The 26,812-nt window shown below is 41.5% G+C and overlaps 1 protein-coding gene across 7 annotated transcripts in view; it reads left to right on the top strand.

Annotated features, from left to right (window-relative positions):
• CHN1 (chimerin 1) overlaps positions 1 to 25,380 on the top strand; it is a 196,915-nt gene extending 171,535 nt beyond the window's left edge. For 6 of the 7 annotated variants that reach the window (XM_084999560.1, XM_021076315.2, XM_084999561.1 and 3 more), the window contains 6 exons: positions 1,343 to 1,427; positions 11,803 to 11,976; positions 12,962 to 13,039; positions 15,789 to 15,926; positions 22,982 to 23,087; positions 24,491 to 25,380. In XM_084999560.1, coding sequence (XP_084855686.1) covers positions 1,391 to 1,427; positions 11,803 to 11,976; positions 12,962 to 13,039; positions 15,789 to 15,926; positions 22,982 to 23,087; positions 24,491 to 24,662 — 705 coding nt within the window. In that variant the 5' untranslated portion in view covers positions 1,343 to 1,390 and the 3' untranslated portion in view covers positions 24,663 to 25,380. Of the gene's footprint in view, positions 1 to 1,070; positions 1,428 to 11,802; positions 11,977 to 12,961; positions 13,040 to 15,788; positions 15,927 to 22,981; positions 23,088 to 24,490 lie in introns of all 7 variants that reach the window. The other variant, XM_084999562.1, reaches the window with a different exon arrangement.
• The last annotated feature ends 1,432 nt before the right edge of the window (positions 25,381 to 26,812 follow it).

Genomic DNA, 26,812 nt, shown 5'->3' with positions numbered 1-26,812 from the left:
TAAATAGAACAGTAGTAAAAATGACAATCTTAGCTGTGAATTTCATTATTTGCAATAGCTGTTTTGGCAGATATTTATGTTGGAGTCAAAGCGTTACACTGTGATTTTCACTCTCTTGTATTACTGTTTTCTGCTGGAGGAAATCATACATAAAAAGAAATTATCTCAAGTAAACGTAATTTGATTCAGATCAGTAACTTCCTTGTTCCCTCTCCCTTTTCTTTTAACTTATCTCTTGAGTACATTTTTAGCCAATATATGCTCATAAGTCTTAAAGTGTTACTGATAATATTCAGGATTTTTCTTTCTTTTATTCTTTAATGTTTGGGGTTTGGATTTATTGCTTCTCTATTCTACCAATGTTTTTTTCATCTGGATAAGCCTAAATGGCTCCTCTTGCTTATCCGTAAAGTCTGTAGTTACCTTAGGATTTCTTCTTTGGGGGGTTCCTTTCTTAGGGATAAAAGAATCAATGCATTCTGGAGCTGGAAAGATGAATAAATAATCACTATACCCAAACAGGATTTCTCATTAACTGTAGCTTCTGCAGAGTCTAAAATATATTCATTTTCTTTGTTAACATAGTAAGTATCAGAGTTTACATCGTGGCACAATGGAAACGAATCCAATTAGGAACCGTGAGGTTGCGGGTTCGATCCCTGACCTCACTCAGTGGGTTAAGGATCCGGTGTTGCCATGAACTGTGGTGTAGGTCACAGATGCAGCTCTGATCTGGCGTTGCTGTGGCGTAGGCAGGCAGCTGTAGGTCTATTACACCCCTAGCCAGGGAACCTCCATATGCCGTGGGTGCCCCCCTAAAAAGACAAAAAAAAAAAAAAACCATAGTAAGTATCAAATGGTTTTGAACAGAAATTGCCCTTTTTGATGATTCTATTGTGAGTAGCTCCTACATATCACCTTCAACACCTGCGGTCCTTACTGGTCACAGAGGCCAGAAGATGGGTCATCTGAAGACTCTGCACTATGCCTGGTCCTCCTCCCGCGTGCCCTGGCATTCAGCATATGCCAGTACTTGTATAGTGCACTGATGAGACTGCTTACAGCTGGAGGGGGCCACCTGGAAAACTCCACTGTAGAAATTGTTCTCAAAAGTAAACTGCAGCATATTGGTTTGACTTATCACCATTTGTGAAACAAAGAGGAAATCAAGCTCTGAAAACAATGGTAACTGCTTGTCATTTCCACTCAACCAAGGTTTTTCTAAATGTAAAGCATATTGTGCCTCCTCAGTGCTGACGGGCTTGTGTGTAAGGGCTTTGATGGGAAATAACCTCCTCCCCCGTGCCTTTCCTCTGGCCACTTTGTCACTACTCTTTTTCAGGTCCATACATTCAGAGGGCCACACTGGTGTGAATACTGTGCCAACTTCATGTGGGGGCTCATTGCTCAGGGAGTGAAATGTGCAGGTAAGAGCTCTTTCTTTTCGCTCCGTTGAGTAAACTGAGGAGTTTCAGGAGTAACTTAGGGGAGATTTGCTGTCATGCACATACGGTGGGTTGGATCCCCATTGGCTTTGAACATTCAATAGGCTGGATTCTCAGGGAGCCACTTTGGAAACTGATATTTTATCTGCGCTTAACCTTCTTGTTCTTAAAGGGCAGCAGACTAGGGATCTGGTCCATTAAAAAGAGAAAAGTCGTCTTGTTCAAAAAGTCTGATACAGGGAGATAAGAGTAAAGCAGTTATATTTGTCTTGCCTTTGATGTGGCAGTAACTAAATTTATGAAAATGAATTTTTTAAAAGCAGTGTACAGAGACCTATGATTGTTGCCTTAGAAACTGAATTTTAAAGATAACTTGTTAAGCTAGATTGTCCTTACTGAATGTTGCAAAATCAAATTGAAGCTTTAAAAATCTGTGAATTTATCTTCAAAGATGATTACCAAATTCTAAAAAATCACTGTCACTAATATTTGTGACATTTTGAAATCTTGACTATGCCAAATGGTTTCTATAAAATATGACCAGAGTGTTTTAGATTTAAATTTAGAAACTTTTGAGACTTCCACATAAAGAAATAACCAACTCAGGGATTTATTGCAATGCTTTATGAAATAAGTAGTTATTCACATGATATGAAATTCATTTGCATAGAACAACTATACTGAATAGTGGCCATTTATACAAGCTGCTCTAAATTCTCGCATAGGCTTAAAAATAATTATTTAAATTTCAAATGCATAATGGTAGGTCAGAGAAGTTTCTTTCTGCTATTTAAATTCTAAAACTAAAAAATACTTTCATATATGTCTCTGAGCTTGAAGCTTAACTCTAAAAATGTATATGAAGAGTAAAGGATTTCAAAATGGTAACTGAAGTAATTCTGTCAAACTTAGCACTATAAAAATCCACATTTCTTTTGTAGCATGATTTTTAATGGAATTTTTTGTTGTCCATTATGTGTAGAAACTTCTGGGGTATGATTTTTCTTATTTCTAAATTGCACTTTCTTTGCAGAGCAAAGTGCAATATGCATTTACCTGTGAACTTTCCAAGTCACCCCTCCTTCAGCAACTACTCCTTTGGTACCACCAAGGCATATGATAAGGTTCTAGGCATATATCACTAGCCAGATCCATCCAGGGACCTCTCGGCCACAGGGAGGGGTAGAAATTCCCCCCATCTTGACTTTGATCTGTGAGGAGGCGTCCGTCAAGGACAGCCTCAGCTCAGAGCCAGTTTGATTCCTCCATCATCCTCGAGGGCTGACAGTCCCATTTGCAGGTCTCTGCCCAGAGAATAAATGAGAACAACATGATCTCTCTGGCTGGTGGTTACCTAGAGTCAGGATGTCATCGTCACGAAGGCTGTAGCTGGACCTTTGAACTGGATGACACTGCAGTGGGACTTAGTGGTGTAGTTGAGGCCATCCACCTTGCAGTGGTTTTTCAAAGGCAAATGGAATGTCCTTTCCAAAGCATAGATCACCTGCTCAAAGAGTGACAGTCTCAATAAGCCTGGTTTGCCTTTCTGACATAGCCTTGACCAGCTGAGACTGCACTGGTTTCTGAAACACTCTATGACTGTCAGTAACTCAAAAGGTTTTCTTTTTTTTAGAGCAATGATGTGTAGCATTTACACTTTGAAAGAGTGCAGGCCATCTATGCAAGAATTCTGAGTCCGCTATTAGAGAATCAGTACCGCACATATGAATGATCTTTGGCCATATGCTACCGTCCCAAATCATGTTTGAAAGAAGTGTTTGGGGACATTTAGGATGGTAATAATGTGAAGGAAAAGAATGATTTACCCCATCCCCTAGCCACCCACTTGAATAGCCTCTACTTCTTGTTGTGAGTAAAGGTCAGAAATTTAAAGAATAGCCCTTTCGTTTTGTTCAGGCTTGTCCTCAAAAGCATTATATTCTGTGTGGCTGGAACTATATTCATGAGCAATGTAAGAACAAGTCAACCCAGTTTTTAGAATGTGGAAGGTTGAGATTTGAATCACTCTGTTTTCTATAACAACTAACTAATTTGGAGTGACAGTGAAATTCTTCCATCTGAAGTGGCTCACCCTGACCTTTGAGCCATCTACTTTATATAAAAGCATCTACTCTGTATTAAGCCATCTACTTTATTTTATAGAATGCAAATTAAGAATTGAGAGAGAGAGAAAGAGAGGTAGGGAGAGGGCGAGAACTAAGCGTGTTATGGTGAACATTGGTGCTTACTTCCCAATCCTGAGAACCTGTGACCGTGTTTCCTTTTGTGGCAAAGGAGACTCTGATTAAGTTTCGGAATTTGAGATGGGGAGACTATTGTGGATTGTCACAATCACAAGGGTCCCTGTAAGAGGGAGGCAGGAGAGGCTGAGTCAGAGAAAAGAGGTAAAGACAGAAGCAAAGGTCAGAAAAGATGCCCTGCTGCTGGCTTTAAAAATGGAGAAAGGGGACCCTGAGCCAAGGACTGCGGGCAGCCTCCAGACGCTGGAAAAGGCAAGAAAGCACATCCCCCCCTGGAGCCTCCAGAAGGAACACAGGCTTGCTAACACCCTGATATCAGTCCAGTGAAACCGATTCTGGACTTCTGACCTCCACAACTGTTAGATGATAAACTCTTGTCTTAAGCCACTGAGTGTGTGGTAATTCGTTCCAGCAGCAATGGGAAACGAATGCACTAACCACTAAACATGAAAACATTTCCAAAGAAAAATGGCAGACTTACTGCCTTTCAGAAAAGAGATGTGTTTATCTGCTTTTGATCCCTAAGACAGCTTGCTTTGTTCTGGTTTCTTTTTTCAAAATGCACCAAAGCAGAAGAGAACTTGTCAGGAATTTTTTAAGGAATGTTTACCAAAAGCAACGATTTTGTATCCCACCACCTCCCTCCTTAACATTATGCAAAGTGTTGGATGGCGTTCTAGTCACCAGGCTGACAGAGTTGCTGTTGGAATTAGACTGAATCCAGCTGGTAGCAAGCAAGCTGTCCCTTAGGACTAAAAGCTCTAGGCTTGCTCAGCACCCCACAGCCGACAAGGACAACTGAGGGAGCAACCGAGAGAGTCATGAGAATACAGCCACAGCAGACACAATCTTTCCAAAACCTCGCAACACAGAGTTCCATAGGCAGCATTCAGCATCTCATCTGCCACTGTCTGTCTCCCTTACTGTAGCCTTCTGTAAAGTGAGTAAAATGACATAGCAAGGGACTGCCTCACTGCAGCTTGGGAGTGTAGTTACTGAATATTTATGAGCGATGTAGGTAGCCTGTAAAAGTTAAGAGCAAAGGATCATCATCCAGATAGAATGCTGTCTCCAAACCATTTTTCCTTTCTTTATGAAACTTAAGCTTATAGGTTAAAGTAACCTATTGTTATTTAATTTACTGAGATCGCCAAATATCCCTCTCACCAAGATGATATTCTACCAGCATTCCTGAATTGTTTTCATTTTAGCCTTACTACAATATGCTAAGAAGTTAAGCCAGGTGATAATTGTCATAGGAGTTCCCGCTGTGGCTCAGCAGGTTAAGAACCCAACATAGTGTCCACGGGGATGAGGGGTCGACCCCTGGCCTCGCTCAATGGATTAAAGATCCGGTGTTGCTGTGAGCTATGGTGTCGGTTGCAGACGCTGCTCGGGTCCCGCGTGGCTGTGGCTGTGGCTGTGGCGTAGGCCAGTGGCTAGAGCTCTCTTTCCACCCATAGTCGAGGAACATCCGAATACCGCAGGTGCGGCACTGAAAAAGACAAAAAAAAAAAAAAAAAAATTTAATAATTGTTGTAAATCAGACGTATTAACTTAGTGTTGGTTATTTATGAAAGTGACTTCGTTTTTCCAGAGTATCATTATCATTGCTGGCAGCCCCCAAAGGAAATGGCAGTAGTTTTTTTCCTAAATAATAAAAAGTATTTATTGCTTCATGCATATACAAGCACTTAACTTTGAGGTTGGAGAAAAGAAGGGGAAGCAATGTCTTTTGTTTTAATCCCTGCTGTGATTATACCTAAAAAAGTTATGTTTGTCCTTGTAACCCAAGGAAAAATTAGTTAAACTTGCTTAAGACTTTTAAGTGAAAGCATTATTTTCATAAATATTCCAAAGAACAAAGCAGTCATTGTAATTTTGCTTATGAAAACAGCAACTTCTGATGCATGTTAGAAACAGCCTATTCCCACTTTTTCTGGGTGGAGGTGGGGGTAGGGGCATCTAAGAGACATGTTGAAAAATAAAACTTATTTGCAGTTATTTAAAATAGGAACACTCACAGAAAGAATGAATAATTATCTTTCCTTTTGAAACACACATTAACATTACCCCCTTCATGCTAGCAATAGAATATAAATATTATCAGCTATTTATTTCAAAAAATAGGTTTCTGTGTTTTTTAGATATAAAGCACACATTTTTTTTAGAAAAATCAAGCCTAGAAAATCTGTGAGTAACCTCAAGTTAGTAGTCTAAGTAATCGATATATTTTACTATTAAAGGAGAAAATAAAATATGATTTGAATTTTTTATTCATTATTTCATATACTTATTAACTTGAAGAATTGGGAGGAGGAAATGTGGTTTAATTGTGACATAAAAATAACCCACCAAACCAAGAGAGGCAACAAATGAAATAATCTTTTATAGACTTTTTTTCATTTAGAGTGCAGAGCCTCCCTGAGAGAAATGGAACTATATAGGAGTTATATGACTTTAATAAATAAGTATGAAAACCAAATAAAGTCTTAATGGCAAACTGAAATATTGATATACTGCTAGTCCCTGAAGCAGCAATTTTCAGAGCAAGCTCAGAGCTGGTATATTACACTGTGAACTTAAGGGTATAAAGATGCTTTATTTTAATGACTTTGCCCTATCCTTTGGTCTTCTGAAAGACTTCATATCCAGTCCTGCCAAAAATTTGGCCTTTGAAACATTTCTAAAATTGAGTATTAATGTATTGTCCCACAGCTTAATCTTATTCAAAAGAAAGAAAGAATATCACTTTCAGAAACATTTCCCTCCTTGTTAAATACCTAAATCTAAGCTCAGTCATCACTTACCCAGTTTTCACTGAGTCACAAATAAATTAGGCATTTGATAACTGCAAACATTCACTCAAAGGAAAAAGTTAATATTAACATCAGACCATTAGTGCCGTTTAGATGTTCTGATTTCTGTGAATGCATCAGAATTTTACTGTTTTGCTTTTTACTGGATTTCCATTTACAGTTTATACACAGGGAAAGAATATGACAAAACAAGAATATGATGGTTTGGTTTTATCACTGCATTTTCAGAGTCCTTGCCAAATCACATATAAATATCTATAACAGTAAAATATAGCAGTATCTTTTAAACACAAATATAGGCAACAAATAATGGGTAAAATATATGTTATTGAATAAAAAGTTAAAAATAGCAAATTCATCTTCCGTCCTGAAAATGACTCCGTGTGCGTGGTGTGCTGCCGGTGAGAGGTGAGAAGAGCACAGGCTGAGAATGAGGAAGCCAAGGTTTAAACCTCGATTCTCTACCACTTTCTGGCTGAGTGACTTGAACAAGGCATTTGGCCTCTCTGAGCTTTGTTGTCCTTGTGAAATGAAGACACTGGAATAGGCTCTTACCAATAGCTCCTTCCAACTGGATCTGTGACTTCCATGTACAGATAGAAGTCAACATTGTACAGTATGAGGCATGTCAACATTGTTGTTAGATAATGAAGCTCTGCTGACTTTTACACTTTTAAAATACTATGTGAGAGTCTTTCTGGTTCTAGACCAGATGCAAAATGTTTTGCTCTATCCTTCACAATAATAATAATAAGACCTGGGACAGAATATATATGTCAACTATCAGAAGACGCTGAAGTTGGATAAAAGAAGGAAGGCTGATTAGGAACCTCAGGACTCAAGGAACCTAGAAGCAAGTTGCTGGGTGGTATTTTGGGTTTTGGTTTTTGTGAAATTCCTATGTATCCCAGCCTGAGCACTAGGGGTACCCACAACCCATAAATGCCAACAAGCATAGACAAAGGTCATCCCAAGGAAAGCCTTCTCCTCCTAGCTAAAAAGCCCTGGGAAAAAAAAGGGCAGCCCAGCCAGACAGAAATATCTTAGCCTTACCTACCTACCACTCTCCAGGTGAATGCCGTGACAAAGCCACATTGCTACTCCTCCCCAGTGGAACCCTGCTTTCCATCCCATTCTGCAATCACAAGGTTATACTTCTCTCCTGTGAGTCTGTGAATGGAGCCCTGTCTTCCGTCACCATCTTGCAGGAAGAAAGTGGTACCCCTCCTTGGCTGAGCCTGTTGGCAGGACCCTGACTTTCATCCCCACCCTATAGTAGAAGCAGTACCCACTCAGCCCAAGTCTTTTTCAATCCTAACCTACATTAATGAGGCAGCTGCAACCATGATCAGAACTCTGTTCCATGCCACCCTGCAGTTCCATGTAGCACAGCACTACTCCCCATACAGGTTTGTGGGCAGACCCTGACTTCCATCCTCACTCTGCAGTGATAACTAGGAGGTGGCCCTCTTCCCTCTGAGAACATGGGGTAGAGTCTTGCCATTTGATAGCATACAAGTCTGGTAGGCAAAGTAGCACTGCAGTAGCACGTCAAAGGCTTTATAAACTAGATTGACACTGGAAACACAGCCTACAACAGTGTGCTAGGATGTGTATTCTAAATCTAAACAGGTTAACTACCTGCTAACATTAAAGATTTCGATAGGAACCAGAGTCTTATAATACTCAAAACACCCAGGATGTAGTTCAGAATTACACTTCATACTTAGGACCAGGAAAATCCCAACTTAGATGAAAAAAGACAATGGACAGTTGCCAATATTGAAATGACATAAATGTTGGAATTAATCGGACAAGGAAAGCAGCTACTATAAAAATGTTCCAAGAAGCAATTATAACACTCTTGAAAACAAATGAAAACAAAGGAAATATCAGGGGAAAATGAAGATATAAGAAAGAACTAAATGGAAATTTATTAACAAATAAACCCAGTGGATGGGCTCAATAGCAGGTTAGGATATGTCAGAGGAAGGAATCTTGGAGCCTGAGGATAGATCAATAGAAATTATCCAGTTCAAATGAAAGAGAAAATAAGACTTGAAAAAGTGAACTGAGGAGTTTCTGTTGTGGCTCAGTGGGTTAAGAACCCAACTAGTATCCATGAGGATGCAGGTTCAGTCCCTGGCCTCGCTCAATGTGTTAAGGATCTGGCATTGCCACAAGCTGTGGCATAGGCAACAGAGGCAGCTCGGATCTGGCGTGTCTGTGTCTGGCTGACAGCTTGACCCCTAGCCCAGGAACTTCCATATGCCACAGTGCAGCCCTAAAAAGCCCCCCAGAAAAGTGACCTGAGCCTCAGAAACCTGTAAGACAATAAGAGGAGATTTGACACTTGTGTTGTTGGAGTCCCAGGAGAGGATAAAAAATGAGAGGGTGAAAGTACTTGAAAAATGAGTGGCTTAAAACTCATCAGATTTGAGAAAAGCAGTCAGAGAAAAATGATGTACTTACTTGGAGATACTTTTATGGAAATGAAATGTATTAAGAACAGTGTAGATGCAGAAAGCCATAACCCCAGTAGCCAAGTCCTTTTCAGGACCTGGCATTCAAATCTGACAAACACAGAATTCACTTAGAGGTCAGGTTAGCTCTTGACCTTAAGCTGATTATGAAAGTGCTGTATAATAAACTCTGGGGCGTGAGCGAGGAAAAGCTTCATTCTTCTAAATAATAGCAGAGTCATGGTAGATACTTAAAATTTCCTGTGTGTGTGAGCACATTATTTATATTAACATTAAACCCTCACATTAACTTAATAGATAATAGAACTGAATATTAGATACAACACGAATAGATAAATACAACTATTACTCCCATTTTATGTAACCAAGACACAGGAAGTTTAAGTAACTCACTCGAAAATCACACAATAGGTTCTAGATCTAGCTCTAACTTCATAGGATTTATCCAAAATACTATAAGGAAAAATGAGGCATTTTAAGTGAACATTTTGCCATTGATTTGCCTTACGAGTGAACCAGATCTCATTTATATCTAATATAAAACATGGAGTTCCCGTTGTGGCACAGTGGTTAACGAACCCGACTCGGAACCATGAGGTTGCGGGTTTGATCCCTGCCCTTGCTCAGCAGGTTAAGGATCCAGCGTTGCCATGAGCTGTGGTGTAGGTTGCAGACACAGCCTGGATCCCGTGTTACTGTGGCTCTGGTGTAGGCTGGCGGCTACAGCTCCAATTAGACCCCTAGCCTGGGAACCTCCATATGCCGCAGCAGTGGCCCGAGAAATGGCAAAAAGACAAAAAAAAATATATATATATATATATTTTTTTATAAATATATAAAATGTAAAAAGGAATTTGGAGTTTGGCTTGTGTACCCATTTGGATGTTATTTAACTATACAGAACAGGGTTGGGTAATTTCTTCAGATAGTACAGGTCAAGCTCCTTGCTCTGGAAGCCTTTATGTGTTCAAAGCAGCAGCTTTTGTTCTTTAGCGATGATGTTTGGGTGCCCTTAGCACTGGCTGTGCCGTCTCCACTGCTGTTCACACACACACTCATGCATGCAAAGACTTAACTTCCCTCAACACCTAGCACATGGGAGGTGCTCAGTATATATAAATTCCTCCCTTAAACTCACCACAGGCTCTAAGTTCTTATTTCAAGTTGGCAGTGTCTACATATTTACTGAAAGAACAATTTCATTTATAAGTTTTGGCTAATTTTCTTTGTCTTTGTTGATTGTTATAATTATCATAAATAACTAGCAGCTTTACCACAAGTCAAAATAATGATGATAGGAATCAGCATTTGTCTAACATGTTATAATATGCACACCACCTCGAATGCATTGGCTCATTAATTCTCATAATAATTCCAGGAGGTAAATGGTACGCTCCCCTTTCTGCCAAAACAGCAAGCAAAACGGAAGCTTGCTCAAGGCCCACAGACAGCGGTCGTGGCATTGCATGGTCTTCAGATTCCTTTAGACCTGGCCATAAAGTCTGTATACCCACCTTCGATTGGGTTTATGAGAGGTCAGCATCAAGTTTTCATGAACTTGAAAACAAATGGGTAATGTTTTTGAAAACATAAAAGTCACATTTATTTTAGTTAAATTGTTTGGGGATGGTCCATTATCTCTTAGGACTAATTTAGCGAAATATTTGTATTCCTTTCTGTTTCATCTAAAATGCCATTTGTGCTCCTCTTGTTGAAAATAAAATGTCTCAAAGTATTAAAAAAACTTTTGGGTCCTGGCATCTTAGAAGTTATAACCCAGTAAAATAACAAAGCAAAGGAATAACTTCAGTAGAGGCAATATGATATAGGTGTTAAAATCGATCTTTGTAGGCTTGAGTATCAGTTCCACTGGGTACTAAATGCTGTGGGTAAGTTAACACATGTATGCGCTTACTTTCATCAGGGTTTTAAGAAAGAAAAATAATAGTACCTGTTTTGTGAGTTTACAGGAAACATTGTAAACCACTTGAAATAGTACTTGATGCAAATTCCAACTACAGCTATGTTTAGCTACTAGATATATCTTCCTTATCTCATATATAAAGGATTGTGAATAGATATAAATATGAACGGCACCATTTTAAGAGAGCCCTTGGGTACTCTTACTCTTGGAGGTTCAGTTCCACTTCATATCAGATGTATTCAAATTCAATTATATTCTACATTAAGTATAATTTTTATGTAACTTTAAAGAAATGGGTAAAATTTTAGTTGGTATAATATTATTTTGTAGATATTTAATTTGGATACTTACTAATTTTGTTTGGTGTGAGCAGGTATTCTGCTGAGATTATAGTAAAATGACAGAGCATGAGCTAAAATTCTGGTCTCCTTTTTTTTTTTGTCTTTTTTTAGGGCTGCATCCGAAGCATTTGGAGGTTCCCAGGCTAGGGGTCTGATTGGAGCTACAGCTGCCGGCCTACACCACAGCCACAGCAACTCGGGATCTGAGCCACATCTGCAACCTACACCACAGCTCATAGCAATGCCGGATCCTCACTCGATCACTGAGCGAGGCCAGGGATCGAACCCTCAATCCTCATGGATCCTCATCAGGTTCCTTAACTGCTGAGCCACAACAGGAACTCCTCTGGTCTTCTAACGTAAAATCAAATTTTTATCAAAGAATGGATGGGAAAAGTGTTTTCCCAACCCCTGCAGCGTCTTCCTTTTTAAAACCTAACTCAAGTTGGAGTGTCTGGCCACAATAAACACTCCAGAAGGCTCAAAACTCTGAAAATAATGTTGTCCCTGTCTTGATTCTTCTTTTTAGATTGTGGTTTGAATGTTCATAAGCAGTGTTCCAAGATGGTCCCAAATGACTGTAAGCCAGACTTGAAACACGTCAAGAAGGTGTACAGTTGCGACCTTACAACACTTGTGAAAGCGCACATCACTAAGCGGCCCATGGTGGTGGACATGTGCATCAGGGAGATCGAGTCTCGAGGTGAGGCGTTTCCAGGGCAGTTCAGAGCAGTCATCACTCCCTGCCACGGCCAGGTTTTCTTTTTTCTTTCTTTTTGTCTTTTCTAGGGCCGCACCCGCAGCATATGGAGGTTCCCAGGCTAGGGGTCTAATTAGAGCTGTAGCCGCCGGCTAACACCTCAGCCACAGCAACACCAGATCTGAGCCACGTCTGTGACCTATACCACAGCTCAAGGCAATGCCGGATCTTTAACCCACTGAGCAAGGCCAGGGATCGAACTTGTGTCTTTGTGGATGCCAGTCAGATTTGTTTCCACTGAGCCATGACAGGAACTCCACAACCAGGTTTGCATCTGAAAGTTTAGGGGGAATGATTTCAAATGATCTGAAAGTGTGATATGAATTAATTTAACAAATAATTAACCAGCATGATTTCAAGGTACATTTAACCAGTTATGGGAAATATGCTTAAAGAGGTATTGATGGATGATGCTTCCAGGCTGTAAAAGTTGACATGTAAACACCACTTCATTATTTAGTTTTGTGTTTTTCTTAGGTCCAAAAAGCAAAGGTATAAATGCTCTGTTTAAAACTATGCTAGACCGAAAAACAAAACCAGAACTACACCCTAATTATTCTTTGCCACTTGGGAAAAACTGCTGTAGGCCTATTAATATAGTTTATCTTAGTCTTCCATTATGTAAAAGAATTTATGATGTTACTGGGGTGATGAATTATTTCCCTTAAGACTCAACATGTTTGATCTAATTAGACAAAATGATGAACCAAATTACAAATATTCAGGTGACAGTAAGTCAGAGTTAGAGAACTGTGAGTGAGATGGTTTTGTTTTAGGAGAAAATTGTGAAGAGGTTTCTAAACATGTATATTTTATCATCCTTCCTAACACATTACTTCCCTAGCCTGAAGTATGGGAAGAAGTTAAAATTGGAAGAAAAGGCATAATTCCAAAGAAACTAATTAGCTCCCTGGCTTTATTTTTACAGGTCTTAATTCTGAAGGACTGTACCGAGTTTCAGGATTTAGTGACCTCATTGAAGATGTCAAGATGGCTTTTGACAGAGGTTTGTTTTCTAGCAGGTTCATTACCTTAGGGCAATAATACTCTATCAAAAAAGGCATAATTTCTTATGTTATACTTTGCATTAATCTTTCTAAATCATTAACGATTATTATGCCAAAGAAAAAGACTTACCTATAATTTTTATTATTTTTTTATTAGTCGTAAGTGTTAAACTGTTAAATTTCAGGGTGAGAAAGAAGCTTAAAATTTAACTGTTTTACCAGTATTTGAGTCTCCAGTGCTGGTCCAAAGTATATACAGAGCAATTAAATTTACCAAGAACTATGGAGACAACAGGGCAGTGGGTGGGAGGGAGGGAATCTAAGTCATTTCAGGTCTGAGTTACCGGGTTTGTGCACCTAACTCTGCCTGCTGGGCATGCATCCTCAGCTTCTCGTCACCCAAGTCCTAGTTCATGTGTCAGGGTAAGAACCCCAGAGGAGCTGAGGACCTTCTGGCATCAGACCCACTGTGGGAGGAGGGAACCAGCCAAAGGAAAGCTCAGTGCAGCTTCTTTCATGTTAAGCAACCTTTTTTTTCCCCCCGTCTTTTTGCCTTTTCTAAAGCCGCACTCCCAGGCTACGGGTCTAATCGGAGCTGTAGCTACCGGCCTACGCCACAGCAACGCGGATTCGAGCCGCATCTTCGACCTACACCACAGCTCATGGCAATGCTGGATCCTTAACCCACTGAGCAAGGCCAGGGATCGAACCCGCAACCTCATGGTTCCTAGTTGGATTCATTAACCACTGAGCCACAGCGGGAACTCCAAGCAACCTTTAAACTAAGATATATCCCCATGGTTCTCCGGTTTGTCTTTGTTTTTGAGTACTGGCGTAGCTCATACCAAAGAACTGTAAACTCGAACACAAGAAGTGAGCAGAGTAAGAGTTGTGATCTTAGAGAGCCTCTTTCCTTGGCAACTATATACTTCTAGTCCTCCACTCCTCTCCCAACGCAAACCTCTCACAGCCAATGGAGGCGAAAGACAGAAGAAGTGAAATATTATTACTGACCCAGTAGGAGGAAGTCTGGGCCAGCCTGTGTACTGGATAAGATCAGAGAAGATGAGGTGAAGCTGTGGCACCAGGAACAACCCTGAACCAGCACCAGGTTGAATCTTAAGAGGCATTTCTTTTTCTCTGGGAGGTAGCAGCCGAGCGCATCCTTTCCCAGCCACCGGCCGTGGGAAATTTCCCAGATAACGCCTCCCCTCCTGTCCCTGCCCACAGTTTCCCCTATGAACTTCCTGCATCAGTGCAATACACCTGTTCCAACTGATGAACCAATACCAATGCACTATGATTAACTAAAGTCAGTAGTTTACAGTTAAAGTTCACTCTTTATGTTGCACAGTTCTGTGGGTTTTGGCAAATGCATAACATCACATATCCACCATGACGTATTATACAAAACTTTCACTGTCATAAAAATTCCTGCACTCCACCTGGTTGCCCTTCCCTTCCTCCCCCTGAACGCCTGGCAACCACTGATCTTTTTACTGACTCCATAGCTTTGCCTTTCCCAGAATGTCAGATAGTTGGAATCACACGGTTCATAGTTTTTTCAGTTACTTGGCAATAAGCATTTAAAGTTCCTATGTTTCTTCGTGGTTGATAGCGCATTTATTTTTGATTGCCAAATAATACTCCTTTGTCTGAATGGACCACCACTTATCTGTTCACTTACTGAAAGCCATCATGATTGTTTCCAGTTTGGGGGCCATTATGAATAAAGCCACTATAACATATGTGTGCAGGTTTTGTGTGTGGACCTTTGGGTAAACAGCTAGGAGTGTGACTGCTGGACCAGGTGGTAAGAGTTGGTTCAGCTTTGTAAAGCCCTGCCTGTCTTCTGCCGTGGCCGTTCCATTTGGCATTCCGGCAACCAGTGAGCATTTCTGTGGCTCCACATTCTTGCCAGCATTTTGTGGTGTTCGTGTTCTGGATTTTAGCCATTCTGATCTCTGTGTAGAGAAGAGGCTGCTTTCAATCACTAGGAATCTTTTATAAGCCAAATGGAATAAAAGAAATGTAGTGTTAGATCTAGCTCAGCGTAGACCCTCATTAAATCTTAAGCAGATGAAAATTGAGATGTTTGAACAAAGTACTAAGTGCAGGGGAGTTGGAGTGGCCACCCTGAAGGAAGCCAGCTTTGCTTGAGAGTCTTCAAACCCAGCAACTCTAAGATAGTCCTCTATTTTATAAAGGAATGTCTACATTCTAAAGTTTTGTTTTGCTTTTTCACTTCTCACTACCCCTCCTACCCCCAGGGCTCAGGCAAGATCCTAACGTTATGTGTAGGAGCCTGGGATGAATCAAAGGTGGCCTCGTGCAGGGTCCTTTCTAAGTTGGGAGTCCCTCCGTTGTGAGTTTCCATACTCTGTGTTTATTTTGAAAAGGCAGAAAAAGTAATCCCACATTATTCTCCTAGGAATTCTCAAGTACTCCTGAAATTTCAAAGTATTTCTGTTCACCTCCATCATCTCCTACTTTCCCCTCCATCATTAAACATGGGAAAATAACTTTAGAAGAAAAATTTCAAAAACCAAGTTTTGTCTTTCATAGGAAAAGACTAGATAGGTAGATAGGTAGGTAGACAGAGATAGATAACTATGTCAGCACAGTGAATTTAATGTTAAAACCTGAAGTTCTGCTGACCTTTAAAAATTGTATATAAAAAAAATGTCATTTGTTAAAGCTGCTGTGAGTCCCAATATTTACTTTTGTTTCTTGTGACATCCTTTAAAGATGGTGAGAAAGCAGATATTTCTGTGAACATGTATGAAGATATCAACATTATCACTGGTGCGCTGAAACTGTACTTCAGGGATTTACCAATTCCACTCATCACGTATGACGCCTACCCGAAGTTCATAGAGTCTGCCAGTAAGTATGAAGGCACGCATTCCAAATAACCTCTTCTCAGTAACCATGTCCCCTGTTTTTTTCTGCTGAGTATCTTAAATGCATTTGATGAAATGTTTTTCCCTGGCCTCTCTCCGTGGTTAATATACTCACAAGAATCTTTAACTCTTCTCTGACATGGGTTACTTATGACTTCTGCCATCAGAAGCATCTTTGTAATGTGCTAATAACCTTTATTTTCCAAAGCAAGGCTTGTACCAGTTCTCCTTAGATATGGACCAGGACTTTTGTAAAATTAAAAAAAAAAAATGGGGGGTCCCTTCATGGCTCAGCCATTAAAGAACCCGACTACGACCCATGAGGTTGAGGATTCGATCCCTGGCCTTGCTCAGTGGTTTGAGGATCTGGCATTGCCATGAGCTGTGGTGTAGGTTGCAGATGTGACTCAGATCCTGCATTGCTGTGGCTGTGGTATAGGTCGCCAGCTGCAGGTCCTGATTCAGCCCCTAGCCTAGGAACCTCCATATACTGTGGCTGCAGCCCTAAAAAGCAAAATAAAATAAAAATAAAAATGAATAACTCAAAAACCAAAATTGAAAAAAAAAGCCAACTATTTTGTTATTAGATTTAGCAAGCATAAAGATTACTCAATCAGATTGCCATAAAAATTTCTAAATTCTTACTCTCAATTTCTGTACTTAGCCTGTGACAGGCCATTAACAGTTTGCAAACTGGCACTGGTCTGTAGATCATACTTGAGGAAGCACTGTTTTAGATCAAGAAGTTATTTTTTAAGTTCTAGTTGAGATGAAAATGAGAAAAAGCAAAGGCTCAATTGTCAAATTTTATTTATGGTGCAAAAATCATACCTGTAATTCACACTTGTCTTTTTAAAGAAGGGAATTCTTAACAGATTTTAAGTGTCGGCATTACCATTTTTTAGAAAAGATAGGCTATTTCTGTCACTTGCTTTTCTTTCTTAAAAACCATATGTTGTCTTGATCTTTAAATAATAACATCACTTCCTTAGTAATACTGATTTGCTTTTTGACTTTGAAATTTCATGAAGTACAAACTTTCTTTGTTCTGATTTTCAGCTTTCCCTGTAGAGCTCGTGTTGAGAATTTTTGTGGTTAGTTCCATGGACCTCTGATTTCTTGCGGGTCAGCTCCAGCTGTCCTGTAGAGAACAGCTATGAGCATTACACCAATTTTTATTAAACGTTCATGTTAGGAGCCTGAAAGACTCTAGATCGCTTCCATGGGAATTCGGGATGGATTCAGGGCAGATCATGAAAATTGTCCAAGGGAACTTAGAGATTCTTGTTTGCTGGGGCAGAAGTTTCCTCCCCAAGGAGCTAAGGCTGATCGTCATTAATCTGGAAAGCACTTGACACATGTCTGCATCACGAAGGGCTGCTCAGAGCACGGTTTTTTCTGATCCCCAGGACAACACTGAGGGCTCCACTGGACATGTTCCTGCCCCCAGGCTGCTTGGGAGTAAAAGCGAAACTTGGCTCTGTAGCTACTACCCCCGGGTGTCCAGTAAGCAGAGGACAAGGCAAGGTTATAAACCCCAGTTCTGAACACTCCACAACCACTTCATCGACGCACAAGAAAAATCTAAGCTCTCCTTATGGATTTAAGGCCTTTCGCCCCACGCCCCCAAAGTACCTCATCCTCTTTGCCCACACCCACCATTGCTGAGGCCCTCCCCCCTCTTTATTATTCTTCCAAAGCCTTTGTCACTATTCTTGGGTTTGCGTCTGAAACAGCCCTCCTGTTTGAAATCAGCCAGCCCCCTTATGTCACCTCTCAGAGAGCTCTTGAAAGCACATCATAAGAAAGAAACTTTTGGGAGTTCTCTGATGGCCTAGCGGGTTGAGGCTCCTGCGTTCTCACCGCTGTGGCTCTGGTTGCTGCTGTGCGGCATAGGTTCAATCCTGGCCCAGGAATTCTCACATACTGCCTGTGTGGCAAAAAAAAAAAAAAAAAAAAAAAAAAAAAAAATACAAAAAAAACAAAAACAAGGGAGAACCTGAAATAAAACATTGTAACTCTCAGAGTTCCCCTCGTGGCTCAGTGGTTAGCGAATCCGACTAGGAACCATGAGGTCGCAGGTTCGATCCCTGGCCTCACTCAATGGGTTAAGGATCTGGCGTTGCCGTAAGCTGTGGTGTAGGTTGCAGATGTGGCCCTGATTCCAAGTTGCTGTGGCTGTGCCATGGCTACAGCTCCAATTCGACCCCTAGCCCGGAAACCTCCATATGCCGCAGGAGTGGCCCAAGAAATGGCAAAAAAAAAGGCAAAAAAAAATAATAATAAATATTGCAACTCTCATTTAAAAACAAAAAGAAAAGAAACTTTCCTAAATCAAGGTGGAAATTTCATTTCCTTATAATATAAAACTATTTTGATGTTTTAGACCAAATACCAAAACCCCGGGCCTAATACTTATGTACAATATAAGCATTTCCTCTACATGCTGGATGTTGATATCAAAGATTTTGTGGAACATTAGATCCTTGTATCATGTCTTTTCTAGTGGTAGCGTCTGCTTCATTCTTTAGATGCAGAGACACAGCCATTCTCTTAGTACAGGCAGATAAGGAAGATGAAAGAAGCTCAGACTTACAGAGCATTTACTAGGTGCCAGGAATGGAGCTAGGCCCTTTACATCCGTGGTGTTGTTTTGGAAGAACTATTATGGGTATAAGTACCTCATCCAAGGTCCCTTAGTGAAGGTGGCCCTCGCATTCAAACCTCCATCTGTCTAACATCAAAGCCCTGGCTCTCTCTCCTCTGCACACTGCCTGGTGCTCTGATGGAACAGGGAACAAAAGACAGGGATGAAGACAGGAGGGGAGGGGCAGAACCCCTTCCAGACGAAGCCCTGGGCTAGCACAACCATCCCTGGGGGTGCTCCTGAACTTTTTTCTCTCTCAGCCCCTAAAACAACTGGGGCCATGTGCTTTAGGTCTCAGGCATCTCTGGCACTTATGAGCCACCCTTGTCAACAAAAAAGTCAGAGTTCACGCTAAAGCTTTCTCCTGCAAAAGCTTTTTGAGCTCTGCCCTTGCCATCCCCCCACCCCCCACCCCCAACCCTTGGAGAACATGCTGGTTGAAGGCTGGAGAGAGTAGCTGCAGGAAAGGAAAAAGGGATGCAAGGGTGGAGGAGGCCAGGGCATCCGACCAAAGGCTCAAAGAGCTTCAGAATCCCCTGGAAATTCCCTTATGACCCATCTAGAAGTCTTGGCCTAGCCAGCCCTTCTTCCTCGCTCCCTCCCGCAGTGAAGAAATTGGTGCCCTAGAAGACCTGCTTCTCACAGGCCCTGCTCACTGCCTGGCGGAGCTCCCAGGAGGGCTGCGTGCAGAAACCTCCCTCTAGCTGAGGAGTCTCAGCTGTCTTCCCAGAAGACCTTAGAACAGCTCCATGACTCAGTCAGCAGCTAACCTTGAGCGCGTCCCTAAACTCTGAAATAAAACCCAGGGTTCTTTGTCCTCAGCAACTTAAAATGTCCTAAGAGAAGCCTGGGAAGGGAGCATGCAGAGTCATCCACCCCCGACCGCCACCACTGGTTCACCTCTTCTGCTGGCCTCAAGTTTTATTCTTCTTGTATTTGCTCTATCCAGAATTGATAGTACTTTCTTGCAAAGAGCTTACAGCTGGCTCTGATACAGGTTCCTGCCCCCTCAGTGTCCACACCCCCAAATCCTCCAGACCCTCCCTGGCCCCCATCTCAGCCACCTTTCTCCACTGGATGCCCATGCCACTGACCTGACAGTCCTGTCTGGTCTTTTCTACTAGACCCTAACCCTCTCAAAGGCAGGGGTCCTCTCCTGCTTGTTTCCCCACAGTGCCCAGTTACATAATAGATGCTCGGAAACACTTGTTGAATGAGTCAACATAATTTTTTTATATTAAGAATCATAGACTCTTGGAGTTTTTGGACACCAAAGAACTTCTATAAAACATTCTCTTTTAAATACCCTGTAACTGCAAGATCACTGCTTCTCTGGGCAGCTCGTCCACTGATGCACAGATGTCCACTGACAGATGCACACAGAAGTCTGCCTGCTTTTCACGCCCTCCCATTGGCGGTGGTCCTAGAATCATGCTCTCCCACATGCAAGCCTTGCACAGACTTGAAACAGCTGACGGTGGACCCTCATCTCTGAGTATCTTCCAGTGCGTGTGTCTCCCTCTTAAATGATGCTGTGGTTTTCTTGGGGCTAAAGATTTGTGCTCTCTGAAAAATTGGGATCATGGGTGATACTCTTCCAAGTGGAGGGAAAAAAAGATAAATGAATTCCAGAGAAGAATTTAACATCAGGATATTCAAGTGCATTTTGTCCAATGTCCCCAAATGTATACCTCCAGTCTGGACCTCTGCCTAAACCCCAGATTAATCCCCGGTTGGCATATTCACTCGGACGTCTGAAAGATGCCTCAGACAGAACTCTGCGTCGTCCACCTAGACCTCCTCCATCCAGAATCTTCCCCATCTCAGCGAACTGATGCTCCCTCCTTCCAGCTGCCCAAGCTCAAAACTTGGCTCACTCTTGAGCCTTCTCACTGTCATACATTCACCATCAGGAAATCCTCTGACTCTACCCTCAAAAAATACCCATCATCTAGCACCTTCTGACCTCGTTTGCTGCCACCAGCTGGTCTTAAGCGAGCATCAAGCCTCACCTGGATTTCTGTAATAATAACCAGAAGGATCCCTCTGGTTTCACTCTTGTTTTTACATACTCTGCACATTCTTTACACCCACGTGGCAGCCAGAGGAGAGAGGGTGTGAAGAATGTGCCCCCGTTTATGCAGAGATATCCGATTTCTCTCGGTAAATGCTGTGCTCTTAGAAGAGCCCAGGGCACTGACGAGGTCGAGCATCCTATTACCTTCCCGAGCTCACCCCCTTCTTCTCTCCCTCTGCTCAGTCTCCTGCAGCCACACGTGGCTCCTTGCTGTTCCTCAGATGTTACAGGCACACTCTCCCCACAGGACCTTTGCACGGCTGTCCCTCTGCCTGGAACCATCTTCACCCGCATCTCTCCATGGGCCTCATTCCCTCATGCACAGTCTGTACTCAGCACCTTCCTTCTTCCTCAGGTCTATCCTGACTACCCCACTTAAAATTGCACCCTCTTCTCAGCCCTTCCGGTGTTTCTTATCCTGCTGCTTTTTCCATAGCAGGTGCCTCGTTCTAATCTACTGTAAACTCTAAGATAGAATAGTCATTGTTTCTTATCAGTCACCTCTCGGAGAAAGTAAGCTCTCCATGAGCAGCGAATTTTGCTTATTTGCTAGGCCCCCAACACTGTCCCTTTCACACAGTCTCCTTGTAAAGATTATAGAAATTAAAAATGAAACAAGTTACTCTTTTTTTAATTTCTAGAACACTGTAGTTTCAAATCAGTCCAAGGTTAAAAAAAAAAAAAACCTAGCTAAATAAAAACTAAATGGGATTTTTTTTCTCTTAATTCTAGAAATTAAGTGATTGAATTTTAGGATCTGAGATATTATTGCTCTTATGAATCAGCACACTTTAGAAGCCCCAGGGGTCAAAGAACCATGAGTTATTTATCATAGCAAAAGGCAAATAATATGTTCTTTATTGCTAAGAAATGAATGAAGAACTTTGGGGAAGCTTTGGGCAGAAATTGTAAAATGACCTAAGTTTATTTGAATTAAAAAAGCTTCAGTCACTGTTCACATTCTAAAATTTATCGGCGCTCTGCCAGTGCTAGGAACTTTTCACATTCATCTTATATCAGTTTTTAACTTGACTCCAATATGTTGCCATTGAGTTGGTTTGTTTTATAAATGAGAAAAAGTAGGATTATTGTCATAAATGTTATATCCTGATCAGATGTGGCCTTCCAGCATTTCAACACTGCTATCCAGCATTTCAGGGCACCCCATCTTCCTGATAATTGGGTTGAAGCAAGAACGTGCTAGGGTCTTTTTTTTCTTTTCTTGGTCTTTTGTCTTTTTAGGGCCACACCCATGGCATATGGAGGTTCCCAGGCTAGGGGTCAAATCAGAGCTGTAGCTGCAGGCCTACACCACAGCCACAGCAACACCAGATCTGAGCCACATCTGAGACCTACCCCACAGCTCACAGCAACTCGGGATCCTTCACCCACTGAGCGAGGCAAGGGATTGAACCTGCAACCTCATGGTTCCTAGTCGGAATCGTTTCCATTGTGCCACTATGGGAACTCCTAGGGTCCTCTTTTTGAGAGCACAAAATTTTAAAGAGGTTTGTTGTTTCTGAATATGGGAATAATTGGTGAATTAAGTGTACTCGGTGACCTTAAAGGAATGTGGGGGTTTTTTTGGCCAACAGAGAACTGAAATATCCAAAGGAAGAGGATCTTCATCAACATTTATACCTTCGTAAGAGCCATGTTTATTTCAGGGATCCTGCTGTCACTCAGAACATTTGGAATTGATTTCAAAGTCTGCCTTGCATTTTCCTGACTATCCTAAGTGGTACAATATTTTTGTGCTTTGAAGGTAGAATTAACTTTTTTATATTCCAAAGTAATTTAAAACTAAAAGTCTAATGAATAATGGAAGTAAATATTGGATGATCCATTTCTTGGTTTAAAAAGGGAGCGTTGGGCCGGTGTAGCTTGTGTATACCATTGCTGAAAGGAGGTTTTCACAGTATTTGGAACAGTGCAGCATCACTTAAATATGTCTGTAGTGTTCTAAGATGACCTCATTTGAATGTATATGTTTTCATCCTCATGCACATATGTGTCAGTTTTATAGTTACAACCTATACATCTGATATCCAATTTTCATGGTTTCCAGACTCCAGGACCCTCGAGTGAAAACACTGCATGCTCTCCCCAAAAGTCCAAGAACATGCTAATGCCACACTGACATTAAACTTTTGGCAATCTGAGATTTGAACCTTAGAAAACATTTTCCAAAACTGTGGGCAAGGACTGGTGAGAAAGCATTTCCTACCCATATGGGGAGATCACCACAAGAATAGAATTAAATGGACCATTTGTACCAATTTTTCTCTCCGTGGTATTCCTCTTGCTATTGTAGAAATTATGGATCCTGATGAGCAATTAGAAACCCTCCATGAAGCACTGAAACTGCTGCCGCCAGCTCACTGCGAAACCCTCCGGTACCTCATGGCGCATCTGAAGAGGCAAGTCACAGACTTGGAAACTTATACTGGTACCACATTCACATGTTAAGAGTCAAAGAGAGCAAAGGTGAAAGGACATCCGATCCACTGAATGAATAAATAAATGCACAGAGAACTTGTCTCTTTGTGTGAAATCGCACACGTTGGGAAGGAATGCTAAAAATATTCTGCACTGCAATACTGAATGCAGACTTGACTCTGACATAAATGGATTTGCAGTTTCAGTATTTGTGTGCGAACATACTAGAAATACCAATGTTCTGCCAGGGACTTGGATTCCTTTTTGTGGAAAGGGACAAGCTTGCAGCTGTAAAGCACTGGTATTAGCATAATAAAACAGAGTGAAGCAACTTGCAGGAAGGCTCCCTTTCCTTAAGTCTTGCTCCAGAATAGGCACTTCAGACGTGAGATTTTAGATTGAATTAATGTTGCCAGTGCTCAAGACTGCTTTAAAAAGTGGTAGAGTATAATAAGGGGTAAAGGGAGAAATGGAAAGTAAAATGTTTCAGTGACTTCTGGTTTAATGTTTTAAAGTGATTGATGGTGATGTCGCTTTATTTCCCTGCTCGCTCTCCCCAGCTGAAGCAAAGTTTTTAAAATTATGTGACCAAGTTTTAGTGGTTTTGGGTTTCCAGCTATAAGACCAATCGGAAACAAAAAAGATAACAGAACTTACATCTCTTTTGTTGCCTCTAGGCACCAGGTACCCAGAAATGAATGAATATTTAACTCACGGTGCTTTTAAGTATTTACATGTTTTTCCTCCTTAAAAGCACCAGGAGGTAAAACTTTTATTTCATGTGCTTACAGCTTCGCTTGTAAATTCAGGTTTGCTTCCTATGTGGATGCAGTTAAGGACTCCACACTAAAACAAAGGGATAACTCTCAAATTATAGTTCGTACCTTTGCTGCAGCAGAGCAGGGAAAAGAATATAAATACTTATCCTCCCCGACAAAGCACCCTACCCATCTCTCCCTAGCTTCTCCATAAACTCCCCAGCTTTCACAAATGCTCTGTAGGAAACCAGATCTCTGGAGTGGAGAGAGGGCTGGTGGAATAATTGACATGACCCAGTCCCTTCTCAGTTTGCAAACAGACCCCAGCAGCCCCAGGCTAGGGCAGGAGAATCCACAAAGAGAACTGACCGCACCTGGCCAGCACATTAACTCAGGCTTCAGCTTCAGTGACCACCAGCAGCTTCCATTATTTGCTAATGTCTTGTATGTTACACAAAGTCTGTACTTGGAAGTTGAGGCGGAGTACAGAGGAAGCACCCAACCGCAGAGCTGATCCGTGGGTGTAAACCTTTCTTGTGAGTCTTGTTTCTGGCTTAGCACTCAAGCACAACGGAGACCCCCATGGCCTGCACACAGTCACCCCCCCCTTCCTTGTATTTTTGCAGAGTGACCCTCCATGAAAAGGAGAACCTGATGAATGCGGAGAACCTTGGGATTGTTTTCGGCCCGACCCTCATGAGGTCTCCAGAGCTCGATGCCATGGCCGCACTGAACGATATACGATACCAGAGACTGGTGGTAGAGCTGCTTATCAAAAACGAAGACATTTTATTTTAAATTTTTAGTTTGAAGGAAAACAAAAATGTTTTACAGATGAAGGAATGTTTTATAGTAATTTAATTGGCTCTTATAGCTGAATTATTTCTTGGTTAGAAGTTCGGGCATATAACCAGATGAAAATGAAGGAACTTTTCCATTGTTTCTGTAGCACCGCTCAGCTGTCCTTGTAAAACCGTGAACACACGCTTTCCAATTCTAGTAATCCTGGGTGTTTATCATGTTAAGAGAATCTCAAGCTATTGCATGATTAGCCCCCTGTTTGGCAAGGGAACCCCATACAAAGGAGACACCAAGCCTGCACCGCCCCTTCGTCCTGGGTCGCCTGTGGTTGTGATTCAGCATGTTTCGCAGAGTAAATCTGTCGTGACTTCGCTTTTGGGTCCTCCGTCATTGGTTTCTGATGCTTACATAAACATGCACACACACGGATCAAACGGCACCTCTGGCTGCTGCATTGCCATAGACTATAACATATGCCTACTTTCTCAAATGCTTTATTTCTGGTTTCTCTTAGTTCTTCTCTAACATAGTACTTTCTTTCCAGCAAAAGCAGAATGTGTTTTCAGATTTGCTTTAGTAAATTATCTATACCAATAAAAAAAGAACAACGCAGAGCATTTTCTGTTAAATTATTATTGGTTTTCAGTTGTAATTTTGTGTTTTTATCTGGCATGCATTTATTAATTTATTAAATTTGGCTTTTAGAAATCAAAAATATGGATAGCTTCCTTTTTTCTCATGACTGAGAGTCTCTGGAAACATGTGTTCGGCTGTTTATTTAATGCTGAGTACTCCCTCGCATCTCTTTTGTTTACTGCTGAAAATTTTGCATTGAGCTCCTAAAAAAATTTTTAAACCGCTTAGAAAAAGAATGCCCATTCATTGGATTTACTTTTCTCCTTGTATACTATAGCAAAAATCTAGAATATTTTCTCAGCTTTCTGGGAGAGTAGGGAGGGCAAGCAGGAGTTCTTCTAGAGCCATCAGAAAAAGAAAAAAGACTAGAAAGAGTGACTTTCTAAACATTTGGTTTGTTGGAAATGCATGATGTTGACAAGCAGTTGAGCCAACCACGCTGCCTGAGAAGGGTGGTCTGTGTGCAACGTGACACCGGGAAACCAGGGCGTGGGCCTGATACCTTCACTAGCCACCCATGTGGCGTCGAGCAAATTACCCTCCAGAATCTGTTTCCTTATCTACCAGATGAGCACCCTTCCAGAACTAAAGTTCTGTCCTGCTTTAAAAATTAAAAAAAAAAAAAGAAAAAGAAAAATACAAGACACAGTTCCATTTTTGCCATTTCAATCCTTAAGGCTTTAAGACTCTCTCAAAGATAATGAGGACAGAAGTATGGAGTTTTTCCATATTTTTACCCTTAGGCTCTAGTAGGAAGCTGATTGTATGTTTTATTAATGTTGATACTCAGTGTGGTTATGCAGTCCGTCACTGTGCTAAGCAACGTGGGATACATAGATTAATAAAGTACAGAACTTTCTTTTATATATCAGACATTTTCTTTAAAATGGAGGTCACTGAAGGGCACTAAACACTAAGGCGCTGCTTTTGACTCATGAAATACACTTGTCAGAGAAATCTGCCAACTTGGATCTGTCCCTGGGTAGGCACATCTGCTGAACTGCTGCTTTGTGCTCAGGACTGAAAATCATTCTGTACTGAGTCCTTTTAAAGGGGGAACTCAGCTGTAAAGAAATATGCCTCATTAGAACACAGGGAGTTCCCATTGTGGCTCAGGGAATTAAGAACCCAACTAGTATCCAGCGGGTTCAATCCCTGGCCTCACTCAGTGGGTTAGGGATCTAGTGTTGCTGCAAGAATAGGTTGCAGCGGCAGCTGGGATCCAACTTGCTGTGGCTGTGGCATAGGCCGGCAGCTGCAGCTCCAGTTCGACTCCCTACCGGGGAACTTTCCTATGCTGTGGACACGGTCCTAAGAAACAAAAACGAAAGAACCACAGTCCCCCTGCTTTTTTCCTAAAGAGAACAGGTATGGCTGACTTGAGAGCAGGCACTTTTTAGAATGAGAAGTAGATCTGGGGCAGGAGCTGGGCCTGATCAGTGTAAAGATTAAGCAGCTGTTCAGATAATGTGCTGAGTACGTCTTCAGACAAAGTCACTGTTCACCAGGTT

Source organism: Sus scrofa, chromosome 15 (genome assembly GCF_054392235.1).
Source record: "Sus scrofa isolate SSC_HxYL_T2T_F1_AM1 chromosome 15, Sscrofa_HxYL_maternal_Yorkshire_Landrace_v2.0, whole genome shotgun sequence".
NCBI lineage: Eukaryota > Metazoa > Chordata > Mammalia > Artiodactyla > Suidae > Sus > Sus scrofa.
Note: the sequence above shows the minus strand (reverse complement) of the source record. Positions and strands in the feature narration are given on the sequence as shown.